Source organism: Salvia splendens, chromosome 7 (assembly GCF_004379255.2).
Source record: "Salvia splendens isolate huo1 chromosome 7, SspV2, whole genome shotgun sequence".
NCBI lineage: Eukaryota > Viridiplantae > Streptophyta > Magnoliopsida > Lamiales > Lamiaceae > Salvia > Salvia splendens.
Window position 1 is genome coordinate 28,852,214 of NC_056038.1, and position 17,297 is coordinate 28,869,510.

Genomic DNA, 17,297 nt, shown 5'->3' on the forward strand with positions numbered 1-17,297 from the left:
TAGCATAGTATAGTATAGTTTGGGATTAATGAGCTGCGCTACCTCTGTATGTAATCTTTATCTAGATTGCTCTTAATAATAATTTACCACGTACTACTATATATATAGATATGTGTATGCAACTGTGATACAGTCATACAGTGATCGAGTCCCTAAAACTAAAAACAATCACATCATATATCTCACTCGATGATTCCTCCTTTCAAAATTAGCTACTTCTACTCAATGTTTTTCTGGCGTACCTCCTCTGTCCCATTAAATGTATCACAGTGATTTGAGTCCCTAAAAACAATCACATCATATATCTCACTCGATGATTCCTCCTTTCAAAATTAGCTACTTCTACTCAATGTTTTTCTGGCGTACCTCCTCTGTCCCATTAAAAAACAAGCTTTTTTTCGTTTTAGGATGTCCATTGGCATGAGCAATGGGGCGCCTTAAGGTGCGCCATATGGCGTGCCACGTCAGCAGTTTTATCCTCCTACCTCCCCACCTACAGTGGGGCGCCCTAAGGCGTGCCCTATAGCGTGTCACGTCATCATTTTTTTAATATTTACAAAATTCATACGAATTAAAAAAAAAATAATACATTAAAATACGAATTTCATAAATTTTATTTTATTTAATAAAAATTAATACATTATAATGCGAATTAAAAAAAACTTAAACTCAGCGACGGCGGTTACGAGCCCACACTTCTTCAATCAGTTCACTCATGAGCTGCGCATGCTCCTGTTGGTTGCGCATTGAGGCCTGTCTAGATAGAACCTCTTCGAAGCTTAACGGTAACCCTCCATCGGGTGTGTCGGTCGATGTGCCGGAAGAGCTAGATGCACGGTCGTCTTTATTCCAGTCGGTGATGCTTCCGCCTTCACTCTCGACTATCATGTTGTGCATGATTATGCACGCATATATGATATCAGTGATGAATTCCTTGTACCAGAAACGAGCCGGCCCTTTCACAATTGCCCACCGTGATTGGAGCACCCCAAATGCCCGTTAGACATCCTTCCGCGCCGCCTCCTGCTTTTGCGCAAATAAAACCCTCTTCTTACCAATTGGGCAGCTGTCCGTCTTTAGGAAAACTGGCCACCGTGGGTAGATGCCATCGGCCAAGTAGTACCCCATATGGTATTGGCGTCTGTTGGCAGTGAACTCAATGGCCGGGCCGTTTCCGTTACATTGGTCGGTGAAGAGGGTGGACGAGTTGAGGACGTTGATGTCGTTGTTCGACCCGGCTACACCGAAGTAAGCATGCCAGATCCAGAGCCGTTGGTCAGCAACGGCTTCGAGGATCATCGTCGGGTGGCTGCCCTTGTATCCACTTGTGAATTGGCCTCTCCACGCCGTCGGACAATTCTTCCACTCCCAGTGCATACAGTCGATGCTCCCGAGCATCCCGGGAAACCCGTGCGCCCTCTCGTGCATCTGCATCAGACCCTGGCAATCAGTGGTTGTCGGCTTGCGCAAATATGTGTCGCCATAGGCCTCTACTATCCCCCGACAAAAGCTCTTCAGACACTCGCGGCCTGTAGTCTCCCCACAGTGGAGATACTCGTCAAAAAGGTCCGCCGTGGTGCCGTATGCCAACTGACGAATAGCAGTCGTGCACTTTTGCAATGGTGTAAGGCCGGGTTTCCCGATGCCGTCCTCCCGTAACGTGAAGTATTCATCACGTGAAGACAATGTACGAACAATGCTGAGAAAAAGGTACCTCGACATTCTAAACCGGCGGCGGAAAACAGTCGGGCCCCATCGCGGTTGATCGGCAAAATAGTCTTCAACCAGACGTCTGTGAGCTTCCTGGTGGTCGCGTCAGACATACGACCTATGTCGAATAGGCCAATGGACTTGCTCAGCCGCCGCTGCCGCCGCCGCGGCCGCCGCCTCCTTCTCGCGCTGCATTTGCGCATAGCATGCCGCCATGGCCTCTTCAACGGCTGCATATAATGCTTCGTCAAGCGAACCACCGGATTCAGACGAACTAGAACTATTGGTGTCGTCGCCGAGATTCATTTTGGTTGGATGTAGAGAGAGAATATGTAAAGAGATAGTCGATATGTTCGTATGCACAACTGAATGAGAAACGAGATTTAAATAGAAAATCAAAACCGCGTGCCATCGTCCGAGTCGATCGTCCGCGACCTCCACAATGGGGCGGACGATGGCGCGGACGATGACCATCGTCCGCGGCCATCGTCCGCGACAGCCGCAATGGGGCGGACGATGGCCATCGTCCGCGCTATCCTCCGCGACCGAAGTATAGGGCGCGACTATCGTCCGCGCCCTATGGCACGCACCCGCAATGGGTGCGGACGATGGATGGCGCGGACGATGCGCGCCATCGGGCGTGCCATCGTCCGCCCATTGCGAATGCTCTGAAAAAGAAATATTTCTTAAAATAATTTTAATATTATCTTTTGTTTTTCATCTCTTTTATTTTATTCTTTTTTTATTAATATATAAAATAATATTTCTGCTATGAGGTTACTTTGTCAATTTATTTATTCTCTTTTTATTAATATATAAAATAATATTTTATTCTTTTTTTATTAATATATAAAATAATATTTCTCCTATGAGCTTACTTTGTCAATTTATTATAAATTATATTCTATAATAGCAGAGTTATTTTTCTTTTTAGTAAAGTCATTTACTATTTCCTTTTTTTATTTTATTCTCTTTACTTCCTATTTTATTAATTTTTTATTTAATATATTATGTATATTTCTCTTAATTTCCATTGAAAAGAAATTTTTTTCATTACAATAGAATTTCTTAATTTTTGCGAGAAGAAATGTCTTCAAAGGATGAAATGTTATATAAAATTTTATGTCAAAAAATAAAGGGATAACTGCCTTAAATGTAACTAACTTTGCCCGAATCCCGGTTTTTCCCACGAGCTTTATAATTGGCGTATAAAGTCACGAACTTTGCATTTAGTCGCCGATTTCCCATGATTGTTTTTCCAGTGAAATGGTGAGCTGACGTGTCGTTTTTAAATGATGTGGCGTCTCGTGGCCGCTTACATGGACATCATGTAGTGACTGTGAAAAAATTAAAGAAATAAATTTAAAAAACAAAATTCAAAAAATAGAAAAACTTAAAAAAATTTAAAACACAAAATTCAAAAACTTTAAAAAAACTTAAAACACAAAATTAAAAAATAAAAAAACTTAAAATTTTAAAAAACTTAAAACACAAAATTAAAAATACTTAAAAAACTTAAAACAATTACTCCAAAAAACTTTTAAAAAAAACTTAAAAAAACTTAAAACTTAAAACACAAAATTAAAAACTTTAAAAAAACTTAAAACACAAAATTAAAAATTAAAAAACTTAAAATTTAAAAACTTAAAACACAAAATAAAAAATACTTAAAAAAACCTCTTCCAAGCCTCCGGCGAGGCCGCTGGCACCTCCGGAACCTCGGATTTACCCCCGTTGACTCCGATTTCGACCCTCCCATGGCCACATTCCTCAAACGATGCTGGAGTCCGGAGGTACGATCGGCTGTGTGCTGGAGGACGATGGTGGCGGCAGTGGTGGCGTTGTCGACGATAGAGCTGTTGACGATGAATTGAAAACACTGCGAGCTCTATCAGGGGGCCCACATTTCGCATAGAAATCAACCAGGCTCAACTTAACAACATCGTTATCTGCAAAACTCGACGCAATAAACTGCACGTGCAATTGCTCGCCGACTTTCTAAGCATTATAGCCAGCGCAAGCGTTAAACAAGGTGGCGTAGATGAAATCGTCGGGCTGGAGATTTCCTCTAGAGGCGGCGGCGGAATACAAGAAGAGAGTTTTTTGGGGGAGATTGGCGTGGTTGTGTGAGGTGAAAATGGAGGCCCAAGAAGCTAGGTCTCTGTGGGGCATTTCGTCGAATAGCTGGAGAGCATCTTTTAGAAAGCCACATTTTCCATACATGTAGAGTAGCGTATTAGAGAAAAGGGGGCCGTGGAGGTCGAAGCCGGATTTGATGACATGGGCGTGGAGTTTCTTGCCCTCTAGTGGGAGACGGAGCTTTATGCATTGCTTTATTTGATGCAAAATCTCAAAATGATGATTCATTCAAATGAGGAGCGTGGCTGGCGTTGTCGACGATGGAGTTGGTGGCGGTGCTGGGCGGCGGAGGAAGAGGGCTGGCGGAGGAAGGGAGGAAGAGGAGCTGGAGGCAGGGCAGCAGCTGCGTAAAACGACGTCATTTTAGGTGTTAGAAACGACTTCGTTTTACGATTTTCCGATGCCGGACACGTCAATATTCAGGCATGCCACATAGGATTTTGAGTTGTCGGAAAAGACAGGGTCTGGTTGGGTTGGGAAATACCAGACTAAATGCAAAGTTCGTGACTTTATACGCCAATTTTAAAGCTCGTGGGAAAAACCGAAATTCGGGCAAAGTTGGTGACTTTTAAGGCAGTTATCCCAAAAATAAATATTTCATTTCTAATAGGAGATAAGGAGAATAAAATAAAATAAATAACTTCATTTGGATTTGGAGACAATCTATAATGGTATTTCAAAAGCATAAACTTTTCTAACAAAATAGTTTTAGTATCTTGTTTATACTAAGGAAACATAAAGCGGACAGAAGAGAGAGATGTATTGTATTGCTAGAGGGGAGCAACTCCCAAAGAGATGCATTGTATGTGCAATACTGAACAACAATAAAACAACCTAATTATTGTAATTATATGTGTTGTATAAACTCTTAACCAAATGAATCTATGACTGATTAATACTCGCAGATAGTCAACTGGTAATTAAGGATTAAAAAATCCACTAGGAATGGATCAATACACTTTCTGTGTGAAGGTAAAAAGCATCTACATCATTAGCATTGTACTTACTGAGGAAAGATTAGGGGCCTTGGTGAATGGTGTGTAAATAAATAAATAAAAGCAAAAAATTGGCATGAGCATAGAGCAGTATATATAATTTCCATGATGAGGTCCAAAGATAAAATAGTGCATTTTGAGAAGAAACAAAACAATTCTACTTGGAAAATTTGGAGAAATCGTGTTCGAGACCGTGATATGGAAAGGGAAAGCGCAGATCGGCAAACTTGTTAATGTGATCCACGGTCTGCTGAGTTGTGAGAAGCTTATCCAGAAACGACCAGTCTCCGGTGAGCTTCTCATGTTGGATGAACGAAGGCCTTGCGCCCGGTGTTGGGCGGAGGAGGTTTAAGTCCATCAGTGGAAGCGACGACATGAATGAGGACGAAACGCCCGCTTGCTCGGGGCTCAGTAATTGCGGGAGATGCTGGTTGAATGCGGGCTCCAAGGTACAACCACCCACTGCATGATATTGGAAAGGTACCATCGGCTCGTCTTGCTCCGCCTCCGCCTGGAACCCTCGGCTCAGATTTTTCTTTTTGAAAACCCTACATATCACCCATCCGTCTTCCTGTGCAGTGACGGAACCAGAATTTTTAAAAGCAGGTATTGAAATTTATAATCATGATAGTATTAAAATTTTGATGAGACACTAGATGATAATGACAATGAACAATTAGTTAACAATATTTTATCTGCATCTTTAGATGTGATAAAATTTGAACATACTTGGATGTCATGGTGAGGAGCGTTGTCGTCGTCTAGGCGGTATTCATGCATGATCCAATCGGTCTTGTGGCCGTGGGGGGCTCGGCCCGTGTAGAAAACTAGGGTTTTCCTCATCCCGATCCTCCTTGAGTTGCTCATGTGGATTGCCTTGTCTCTCCCAGTCGCTTTCCAGAAACCAGCGGCCGTTGCCCGGTTCGTTCGGGTTCCCGTGGGGTACTTTTTGTCTTTGTGGCTGAAGAAGTACCATTCGTTTTGGGGACCCGACCCGATTCTACATTTCTCTGCATGTTACATTTATAATTTAGCTTTGTTCAGAATTAAAGAAAATGATAGTACTAATATTTCTTTGAATTTCTTCTCAAATAGAGCTGATTTCTTCGCAACATGCATCTCTATATATCTACACATTAATAAGGATATTAACAAATGGCTACTCAAAATTCTTCACGCAAAAATGTATGTACTCATGCATGCACGAATTACTACTATAGTTTGATCATATTTATCTAGTACACTTATAGTAATTATTAGTGTATTAATATATTATCTCAAATATTAACAAATTATATAATCTCCATTGCTCACATGAGTATTGTATTGTTCTTATAGTTTTTAAAACTCAGAAGTATAATGCATCACAGATTCACAAGTTATCATAGGATGCTTTTTTGAAAAATTTGCCAGTCAACATTTTCTCGATGAATTCAAAATCCTAATCACATTAATCTTTAGTAGTTCTAAAATATGATTAGTATCACGAACTCCATGGGGGAAATAAAATAATTGTGAGTTTATGGGATCCAGTGACATATTACATGACTTCCACTAATTTATTTTGCCATGAAAGTCATAAATGGATTTTTCTCCCACTTTATACTTTATAAATTATAGGAGTCAATATCAAGATCGTTTTATAATTAATTAATCTGGCAAACTAATTTGTCCACCTATCACTTAATTATTCTTCTTAATGTTCTTATTCTCCCAACGTGATTAATTAAATCAATAAACATTTGAAAGAAATCAATATTCAAGTTTTAGTACTCCATTTCACAGTAGCTTACATACAATATAAAACATTTTATCTGCACATACAGGGATCAAATCTACCAGAGAATGCATAGGAAATATTCAATGTTATACACTGCATAGCATTCATTAAATAATTTAACTTACAGATATAGAAAAGAATAAGGATTAAAGTAAATGAATAAAAGTAAAAGAAATGCTAACCTTTGAGGTCCCATGGCTCGAGTTTGTTGAGATCAACTTCTCTAATAACATCAAAGTCGATAGGTTCGTATGAAACCTTCTTCTTGAGGTAATAATACAGTAATTCCTCATCTGTTGGATGGAATCGGAATCCTGGTGGAACTGACAGCGCTCCATTTCCACCTCCCATCATATTCTGATATATTATCTGCATCAAATAAACATACCAAAATTAACTGACAGTGTAGAAAGTTATTATCTACTTCTTCATGTATGAACTCGAGGAAGAAGAAGATTCTCTCTGTTTTAAATTCAAGATCTACATCTCTTTTGCAACTTTTATGGAGTATCTGTTTGTGGCAGTGAAAAGTAGATCTCCTCACCTTTCAAAAACCAGATGAAAAAAGAGAGAAGAAGCCTAGTTTTATGATCATATATGTATGTATATGTGTTCACAAACCAGGAAAACCTATAAATTTAATTGCTTAAAAGATTCAAATATGAAAGTTATATGCAACTTCACAAAAGATATGGCCAAGAGAAATGAGTAAGGATATTAAACTAGCATATGCTTTTTCATGAGCAAACTGAGAGTTTACATCCCTCCCATCTCCCTGCAGTTATGCTAGGTAGGAGCATAATTTGGAGGAGGCTAGGGAAACAATAACATAAACACAAGATGAAATGAAAGCAGATAGTATGCACGCAATAACAAGAAGATAAAGATGAGGAGAAGAGGAAGCAGACCTTGTTAGGGTTGGAAAATTGTATTGAGTGTTTGCTAAGAAAAAAGAAGACAAATAGAAAGAGAGGAAGCAGGTGGAAAGTTTAGCACAATTTCTGCGGTTGAGAGCACACAAATCGAGTGTCGTTAAAAAGAGGGACTCAAATGTGAAGGCCAAGATAAGATTGAAAAAGAAAATGAATAATAAATATAGGAGAAATTGGAAGTTCTGCCTACCCTATATTTCCAGCACCTGGAATACTGGAATAGGATTGATCTTAATTAATCTAAATTTAGTACACATATATTTTTTTTTAAAAAGGTAATTAGTTAAACTGTGTAAATATTTTGTGGGATGAATAAACTATATGCGTGCATGCAAAGAGAAATTGTGAACGTGTGAAAAATGCAGAAATTAGTGAAATAAAAGAGTTAGGAAAATGTCGTTGAACAGGAAACCTTATCCCGCATTTAATTGATTAAAATCTGCGTTACTGTCAATTATTTATTTTTCTCAGTCAAAACTATCATCTTCCGTCATTTTTTATTTTATTATAGAAGTAATTGTTTTGTATGAATGCAATATATGTCACCTTATGTGTGGAACCATCCGAGTCAAATTAAGAATGAACGAAATTCCTCTATTTTCCATTAGCCTCCAAAATTTTATACATGCGCATGTACAATTTATTGCAACTATATATTTCTGAAAAAATGGGTATGTGTTTTGTTCCTTTTCGGTCAAGTGAATTGAAATTCTGTTTGGTGTTGTTTATGTATTAAAAAGTGGTACCACGACATATGTTAAAAGGGAAGAAAAGCCTTCACGTTAATCGCCGACTAAGTTCTTATGATATTTAATTTAATACTCCTTTCGTCCCACAATGATTGTCTCACTTTGACCGGGCACGGGTTTTAAGAAATGTAATGAAAAGTGAGTTGAAAAAGTTAGTGGAATGTGAGTCTTATTTTTATATATTAATTTTATAATAAAATGTGAGTAGGAATAAGTTAGTGGAATATGGGGTTGTCCGCTACCAAAAATGGTAAAAAGTGAAATTGGACAAATTTTGTAGGATGAACAGAAATAGAAAAATGAGACAATCTTTGTGGGATGGAGAGAGTAGTAATTAGGGAACCCACAGTGGGGCGGACGATAGGCCGCCCGATGCCTCGGGCGCGCCATCGTCCGCCCCTGTGGGTGCGCGGACGATGCGTCGTCCTCGCCCGACAGATAGTCCGCGGAGGAAGAGCAAACGATATGGATCGTCCGCGGAGGAAGTGCAAACGATATGGATCATCCGCCCACTGTGGGCGACACGGACAATGGCGCGGACGATGCAACTTGTTTTTTTTTAATTCGAAAAATTCATTTATATAAATACCCCCTACCCCACCTTCATTTGTAACATTTTCATTCGCATTTTCACTCTCAATTTACACTAGAAAATGGATTCCGGTGATTTTTTTTTAATTCTAACTCGTGTAACTTTTTTTAATCAATGTAGTATTTGCAGTTTTTTAGTTAATCGTTATGTTTTTTAATTAGTTTCCATTTATATATTTGAAAACATTTAAACTAATTAACAAAACAATAGTAAAACCTATAGGACGCCCCCCACTGCAGGTGAAAGGGTAGGAGGATAAAATGCTGACGTGGCGGTACATAGGGGGCTTTAGGATGCCCCATTGCTGATGCCCTTAATAGAATAACAAAATATCATCGAAACTTTAATATAACAAGTGATCAGAGAGTGTGATCATATCATTAATTAAAAATGATGTGGGTTGATACAACTAAACACTATAAAAAACTTATTTTTTAGAATATAAAATTTGAGATGCAATTAAAAGAGTTTGGATAGTTTTAAAAATAACCATAATTTAGGCTGTAAAAAAATATCCTTAAATTGAAGGAAAATTATCTTATCTTTTGCTTTTTTTGGAGTTGGGACACTAATAATATGACACTCTATGAAGTGTTAGTGGTATAATTAGACCCATAATTAGCGTTCTTAATAGCCTTAAACAGTGTCCCCAAAAACCAAGATTCTAAAGCGCAGTGAGAGACCTTGCTGTGTGCAGAGGATGATGGGAGAATAGCTAACTCCATTAGTATAATGACTTTCACGAAGTGTCCCAAGAACATAATTGTGAGAGCTAGCCCAAAACAGACAATATCTTATGTGAGTTTGGTGTGTCATACTGTCGTGTGCATTAAAAACCCTCTCAGCAGCGCTTCACTTACACTGCATGGATCCAACCTACTTTTCTTGTTTTATTTTTTATTTTTTGAATTCGTTCTTATTTATAGTTGAATTGATTTACGAATAAATAAAAAATAAAAAATAAAAACATTAAAATAACAGAAATTACATAATGAAATAAATGAAAGTTTATGTGCTTTTACGCACACAGAAATGCTTACACATACATATTTATGGCCGCAATATTTTCCGTATGGTAACATGCTATATATGACTTTGCATTTAAAATGAATTTGAAGTTTTGAACTACTATATATTATGAGTAGCGCTTGCTTGCATAGATATGTAGAATTAGAAAGAAAGATTATATACTAAGGAATTGGAGTGGGAATAATCCAAATGCAAGCAGGATCCAGTTAATGACAGCACGTGAGAGGAGCATGAAAATAGGAAAGCAAATTCCTCAAAATCCGTGGACATATATACATATACATATACATACCATATAAACAAGTTGCTATTATTTCTGGGCCAAATCAATTCCTACGTTTCCCCTCTTCTCCTTTTTCACATTTCACTTAAATTACGCCACCGTGACAGTACCTGGTCAAACACGGACACTAAATCACTAATTAATTCTCAATATCCAATTCAATTACTATTATCTTATACACTACCAACTCCCTAAATAACATATTTACATTCTTTCAACCACAATAATCCTATTTTCTTTCTAAACCAATTTAATGACACGCCTAATCCATTTATGCATGTATATTGAAATTTAAATGGATTTAGCAAACCAAGAAAATAAACAGTGGTAGTGGTACATGCTGATCGATGCCGTCGCCTTCACGAACACTTATATGATAATGAACAATGAATGTATTGCATGAGAATCAGTGCAGCGATTGTATTTTCGGGGGAGATCCCATAACTAAATTTCACGGGATGAGTGGAACTCCAGGTCATGAGAAACTTCTATTCTTCAACAAAACAATATTCAAATACCAAGGTACACATATAATACACATGCATGGATCATTTCCCCCTCCAGCTTTTAATGCTTTGCTAGCCTAGACAACCATATCTACTTCATTTTTTATGAGGGCATGAACATGCATGGAATATGGATACTCCTCAAATTTGCAGCCTGCTTTTTATCATCAAATACTTCACCAGCACTACTTCACACAGGCATAACTAGAATGCAAGCTACCTATATTGAAAGATAGAGGGGTCCGAATTGTTTACTTGGGACCTTCGATTGTTATTCCTGATTATACCCGGATCAAACTTGAATGGGCTTCGTTTTACGTTTTGGACAGACTGTACACTGAATCCTTATTCAGCAGCTCAAAACGCCAGTTGGGCCCGCTATCTGTTGTATCCAATGGGGATATATGTAAAACATTCTTATGGTGTTCGTAGAGTGTCCTTCTGTGGCCAATGCTTACGAAAGTGATCCCTGAAGCTTCAATTAGCTGATACAAATGTGCCTGCAAACCACAAGTTGCGTATATAAGATAATAGCTATAGACACGGCATATTTCCAGATCAATCCTAAATCTAAACTAACTAGAATAAAGAAAATCATGGAGTATCAAATTGTATTAAGATGGTTCCAGCTAATGAGCAGTAGTCCTGCGAACACAAAATAACTACCCTCTTCAAGACTCTAAACAATAGTATATGCATATACATGCGGCAATAAATGATTGTGCTCGGGATTTAATCAGCGTTGTATATTTTATAAGTATTGCATGCAGAGATGAGACTTCCCCTGCGACATATAGATCATTGATTACAGAAAGAGTTATCCGTGATCCTTACTATTTTATTGTGATGCATAGATTAATTACAATGGAATCATATGACATGGTTATTCTTCTGTTTCATAAGACATCAATCTAAAGGAATTAGTTCATATTATGTGATTGTTGAAGTTTAATGATTTAATGAATTTTATCTAATTTCAAATATATATTGTTCATCCATCTCATAAATTAGTAAAATTATTAATTTAATCATCGACTAAATATCGCTTTTAGTTAGTTGATAGATTTGAGCATCGCCATGATTATGAATTTAATGGAGAATATTCTATAGCAAAATTCGTAATGTTTGAAAGGAGTGCACCAAAATAACCATAGCCCTTGCAATACTTCAAATGGGTTTAGCATCATCAGAGGGAGTACATCTATCTGAAGGAAACCAAAGAAGGAAACTGTTATGTACCTCATTGGCTTCATCCAGAGCACTAGTTGATTCATCCAATAGAACCAAATTTGGCTTTGAAAGCAACAAGCGAGCATATGCCAGGCGTTGCTGTTCACCAATGGACAGAACACTAGACCACTCATATGTACTGTCCAGACTAAACCGGGATAATATATATCCAAGTCGAACATCTTCAAGAACTTGGATTAGATCATCAGTTGAAGGCATCTCTGCCCTTGCATCCATGTTTTGGGGGAGCTTCAGGAAAGGCGGCGAACCTGAAACAATCTATTAGCAATTTTGAATGAGAGCAAATGCAAACATGTGGTTGTAATACTATTCTGTCTTTAGCATCATCTCCTGATTCACGCAATCCTTCACTTGTAAATGATCGAAAGCTCACTCCATATATGCATACAATATTGGCCAATTTCTGCTTCTGTTCACAAACCACTTCAACCCCCAAGAGTTATTATAATTGGAGCACTTTGAACCCCCAAGAGATAGTCTCAAGTAACAAAAGTGAACCCTGTTTTTCATCAGAAGCAAACTTTCTGACAGCTTTTTTTACATAATGCTTGTGATACAAGAGAAATAATGTGTTCTTATACTATAAACTCATCATTCATATGAGTAAAGCCCCTTAATCTTGCACATTTATAATTTTATTGGAAAATGAACTTACACTCATCTAATTGGCCAACTAATTTAGCTGATTGTGAGAATTAATTTATTTCAGGCCAACCCTATCAGATTGTGGGATGTTCGGTTTAAGATCATTCAGGTTATGTTTTTTTGGGCTATAAATTGTCAGTCCTAGCCCTATCAAATTGTCTGGCTATTCGGGCCAACCCGTGGGGTTCTGTTGAAAGTGGGTGACTTTATCTTCCGAAATTGAAAGTGGGTGACTTTATCTTCCGAAATTGAAAGTGGGTAAAACAATTCTACCCCCTAAATGCATCGTGTACTTGTATCACTAATACTACAATGGTTAACTAGAACTGCAAACAAATTAGTTGTATTCATACACATATATGCATAACTTGTAAGGAAAATATAGGTGTTATCTTGGCATATTGATGAGAGACTTATTAAGAAGTTTACAAGATTTTGAAGTTTTTACCAAATGCAACAGGCAATTTTGTCTGTTAGAGTAAAAGAACTAATATGATTGGCCCGTTATTAGGTATAACTAACCCCATTTCATGGGCAGATCCATAATATAGGAAGTTCGAGATACCAAGGCCCCATGCCTACCTTGAAACAAGAAACTAGATATTAATAAGATAATTTTCTTATCATGCTTAGCCAACAAGCCCTTAATGTATTCACCTCAGACATTTCATACAAGCAATTATCATGGAGAGGTGTAAGACAAATTTCGTACCATTTGAACTAGCACTCTCTGCATTGGGAGTTGTGGCATCACTCCACGTAGGATAAAGCAGTTGTTGACGAAGTGTTCCCAGGACCATATATGGCTTCTGAGGAAGGAATAATACACCTCTTGCATTTCTCTTTCCAAGAATATCGCACTCAGTTATCATTTTATCCACTTTAGTTATTTCAGAAGAAGCCACTTCATTAGGAAGGCATGGTGAAGAATCCTTTGCATATCTATCGTAGAATTTTATTGTTCCTTTGCCAAAGCTCCACAGACCAGCAATAGCTCTTAGTAACGAAGTTTTACCACTTCCACTAGGACCTGTAATCTGTTAGTGCAGCTATGCATCAGCTATCAGACCATTGTGTAATTTCTCCACCTTAAAACTTTATCTAACAACAAGATAACAAAGTACTAACCAGAAGATGTTCCTTCTCAAAGATCTCCAGAGACAAGTCCCTAATAAGAGTAGCTTTGCTAGGAGCCATAAGAGTCAAATTCTCAAGAATTAATAACTCCTGGCCTCTTCCCGGGGGGATAGATCCATTAGACGCTCTAGAATCATTTATGTTGCAAAACTCACGAATAATTCCTTCACTAGGGTCAGTCTCACTTCTAGTCTCGCTCTTACTTAAAAGATCATCAAATTCACCTGGAATGTGAGTATATCAAGAGAATTTAGCATAAATTCACAGGCATAAATGCCAGCAGCAGTTGACAAGAACAGCACAAATAATGGTTTTCTAATATGCTGAAGAGATCATAATTAGCACAAACAAATTCTAAACTTGTATCTGTTTGATTGTTGGAGTTTAATTAATCATGATACTTATATGACGGTAGGTTATTTCAATAGAACTTGACATTGTAAGTGCTAAGAATTTATCCCGTTTCAAAATAATGGCATTATTGAATATATGGGAAAATGAATCAGTACCCAGTCGATCTATAACAGCAGAAAAGGCACTGATAGCCTGAAACTGGTAGATAATAAGAGAAACATCTCCAAGTATGTGATTGAAAGCAGACACAGACTGATTTATGACTCCAAATTCAATTTTTCCAGAAAAATACATAGGTGCGACAACTGCTGCTGGAAGGATCTGGATCAGGTACCGGTAACCACTAGTAAAGAAGTCCAGATTTCTTGATGATATCAATAATTGCTGTAAATTTAAAAAAGAGGAAAAGATCAAAAAACTAGAATGGTAATCAAGTATGACATGGATCAAAGATGGTAATGAAATGAAATCAACATTGTCATAATGATCAGCTTGACAGTGCATAAGCAATTCTGATGCATATTGCTCATTCTGGTGTACTTTCTGCTTTCTGCAGCAACAACCATTTGCTTCTTTTATACTCTCGGGTGAGCCAGACAAACATTAGCCACTTGAAACAGTAATTTGTCTTATCTTATCAAGTTAAATAAGAAACTCATTGAGTGAATTAGGAGGAGCTTTAGGAATTAAAATGTGCTTTTGAAAGATTTCTCATGCACTTGATAATGATATGTTAAACCTGTTGAATCCAGACTCCAGAGGTCAACGTGATCTAAGGTGCAATAGTATACCACTGCATTTTCATATCCAGTATTATCTGTTCACTTTGTTATCTATTGAAGACTATGCTAAGTCACTGGATTTTGATGGAGCAGTCTATGCCGAATCCTCAAGTACAAAATTAATACTACCACAAACAATGAATCCACATTCCAAAAAGTAAGAAGAAAGAAGATTTTACGCATGTAATAACCCAAAATGACACAGAAATTCAAAGCTTATGTTTAGAAGAATTAATAAAAAACTTTCCGTACACTTAGATTTTCAAATGCACTGCTAAACCGCTGCAGCAGTAGTTGGATCTCGTTTTCCTCACCACCATAAAAGGCAATGGATTCAGCATTTTCTCTAACCCGGACAAGTCCATATCGAAAATCTGCTTCTTTCTTTTCTTGCAGGAAGTTGAGAGTCACCAAGTCCTAAGAAAAGACCGTTCTTATTGTTATAAAGAAAATTTACATGAAAACTAATAGGGAATAGGAATTAGAAGGACGCAAGATCAACATATCAGTTCTAATAACTACTTGCAATAGCAGAAGAAAAATGAGAAAGTTACCCTCCCAAGGAAGATACTGATAGCTGTTCCACCGAGTGAGTATGCAAGGAGTACAACAAAAAGTGGTGGATAAATGCCATACAAAATATTACTGAAAGATATCAAGTCCACAGAAGCATTGAAGAGCGTCAAGGAAAATGCAAGAGCTGTCCCAGTGAAAGCACTTAAATCATCAACAATCCGCTGATCAGGATTATCAATTATTGACTGAGATTGTATTTTATAAAACGTCTGATTCTTCAGATAGCGATCCATATAAAAACTTGTCATCCAAGATCTCCATCTCAAAGAAAGAGTATCTTTTGCATAATCTCTCAAAACAAAAACCTGGAAAGGTAGCAATTCAATAAGGATGATAGAAACTAAACAGAATCCCCGAACTATAAACATTATACATAGAGAGAATGGAAACAGAACTGAAGAAGCACTCCTGAGTCCTGACTCAAAATTAAGACTCATTAGCGTTCATTATCTGTGAAGCAGCTAGAAGCAATCACTAGAGAAACACACTGCCTTGCTTGTAAATAAATGGTAAACTGTATGCGTTCAAATTCGAAGTACAAAAATGGCTCAACCATTCTACTTAATGTGGAGAAAATGCATATCATCATTTTAGCAGTTTAGGTTCACCCAGCTGTCACTCTATTGCCTCCCACACTACAATCATATAACCAAATTCAAACAAAAGAATATATGCATGGACAATTAACCTACATGCCTTGACAAGAAGTCAGATTATTACTCAATATGAAATACTCCTAGTATGTATGTTGACACTTCCAAACAAGCATGTTGAGTATGTTGCAATATGTTATGACAAGAACGAATTGTAGTATATACTAAAAAAGTGTAGAAAAAGATGCCAACAGAATCTGCCAATATAGATAAGACATAAGAATGATCAATACCTAAAAAAAGAGGAGCAGTGTGCTCACCGGAATTCCACCAGCAAATGCCGCCAGGTAGTACGCTAACTGCTTGGTGAACTGTTCTTGGTCCTTGTCTTCCATAAATCGGAAAGTGTCACTCTCATTACCAAATAGATTATTACATAAAATAAAACAAAAATAGCGGAAAAATCATACTGGCAAGCGCATTAAAGAAATCTCGACCAAGAAAATTGAAGCCGACGCTTATCCCGGTAGTTCCTAAAGTGAGAGCGAAAACAGTGGCAAGCCGCCACCTGGCCGTGGCTTTATCATCTGAGAACCAATACGGCGCAGCCACTTTCCAAAACCTCTTAGCTAAAGTCTGCACATCTGGAGCCTTCCTTTGTGGATCCTCCTTCCCCTTCTAAATAGGATAACAAAAATACGCATGATTCAGCCAAGCGTACGAAAAAAAAGACAAAGTATCTAACAGCAACCTCATTAGATTGGGGGTCGGGCGGTTGCTCCGGCGGAACGAAAGCCGAACTCGCGACGGAAACTGAAAATGACGTGCGATGGCGCTTTCTCCTTGTGGAAGCGACGAACATTGAAGTGTTAGGCAGTAATGCGAAGTGATACAGCTTCCTGCGCTTCAATTGGTAGGCATGGCCGCCGCTGCTGAGAAGGAAGCTGCTTTTTCGGTGGAAATTTTGAAGTGGAAGGTTGGTCGGGAAGTCAAGTGCGATCATTTTTCCCGATGTTGAGCTATTTCCGGCGCATCTCAGTTTTGTAATTGGTGGTTTATAAAATTCTGGTAGTATTAGTCAATCCCGTTGAGAAAATTGGCGGAACCAAAATTATCTCAATATTCGCAGCTCACGAAATGCCACGTCACCCAATACCAAGATCAGACACATTATTTGAGTGGGCAATTTTATTTTAAAACAAATAACAATGATGTATGCATTTCTGCAGCTTTTAATTGAAGAA

The 17,297-nt window shown here is 37.9% G+C and overlaps 2 protein-coding genes across 5 annotated transcripts; both read right to left on the bottom strand.

The window, feature by feature from the left end:
• Nucleotides 1-4,915: 4,915 nt before the first annotated feature.
• Nucleotides 4,916-7,039, bottom strand: LOC121741017 (protein SOMBRERO-like). Its single transcript, XM_042133700.1, has 3 exons — nucleotides 6,807-7,039; nucleotides 5,574-5,854; nucleotides 4,916-5,415 (listed from the first exon to the last, which is right to left on the bottom strand). Exons 1-3 carry the CDS (start codon nucleotides 6,997-6,999, stop codon nucleotides 5,002-5,004), a joined length of 888 nt encoding a protein of 295 aa, XP_041989634.1. The 5' UTR covers nucleotides 7,000-7,039; the 3' UTR covers nucleotides 4,916-5,001.
• A 3,028-nt stretch (nucleotides 7,040-10,067) lies between these two features.
• On the bottom strand, nucleotides 10,068-17,206 carry LOC121741260 (ABC transporter D family member 2, chloroplastic-like). Of its 4 annotated transcripts, none has more exons than XR_006037814.1 (11): nucleotides 16,805-17,192; nucleotides 16,524-16,731; nucleotides 16,374-16,441; nucleotides 15,439-15,765; nucleotides 15,137-15,301; nucleotides 14,258-14,486; nucleotides 13,740-13,972; nucleotides 13,324-13,648; nucleotides 11,955-12,214; nucleotides 10,978-11,215; nucleotides 10,068-10,319 (listed from the first exon to the last, which is right to left on the bottom strand). XR_006037814.1 is itself a non-coding variant. In XM_042133970.1 (10 exons), the coding sequence occupies exons 1-10, from the start codon at nucleotides 17,054-17,056 to the stop codon at nucleotides 11,030-11,032; spliced, it is 2,253 nt and encodes a 750-aa protein (XP_041989904.1). In that variant the 5' UTR covers nucleotides 17,057-17,192; the 3' UTR covers nucleotides 10,688-11,029. The 4 variants fall into 4 exon arrangements, 2 of the variants coding, with proteins under 2 accessions (XP_041989904.1, XP_041989906.1); XR_006037813.1 differs by having other exon boundaries at nucleotides 10,971-11,215; XM_042133970.1 differs by lacking the exon at nucleotides 10,068-10,319 and having other exon boundaries at nucleotides 10,688-11,215.
• Between the last annotated feature and the right edge of the window lie 91 nt (nucleotides 17,207-17,297).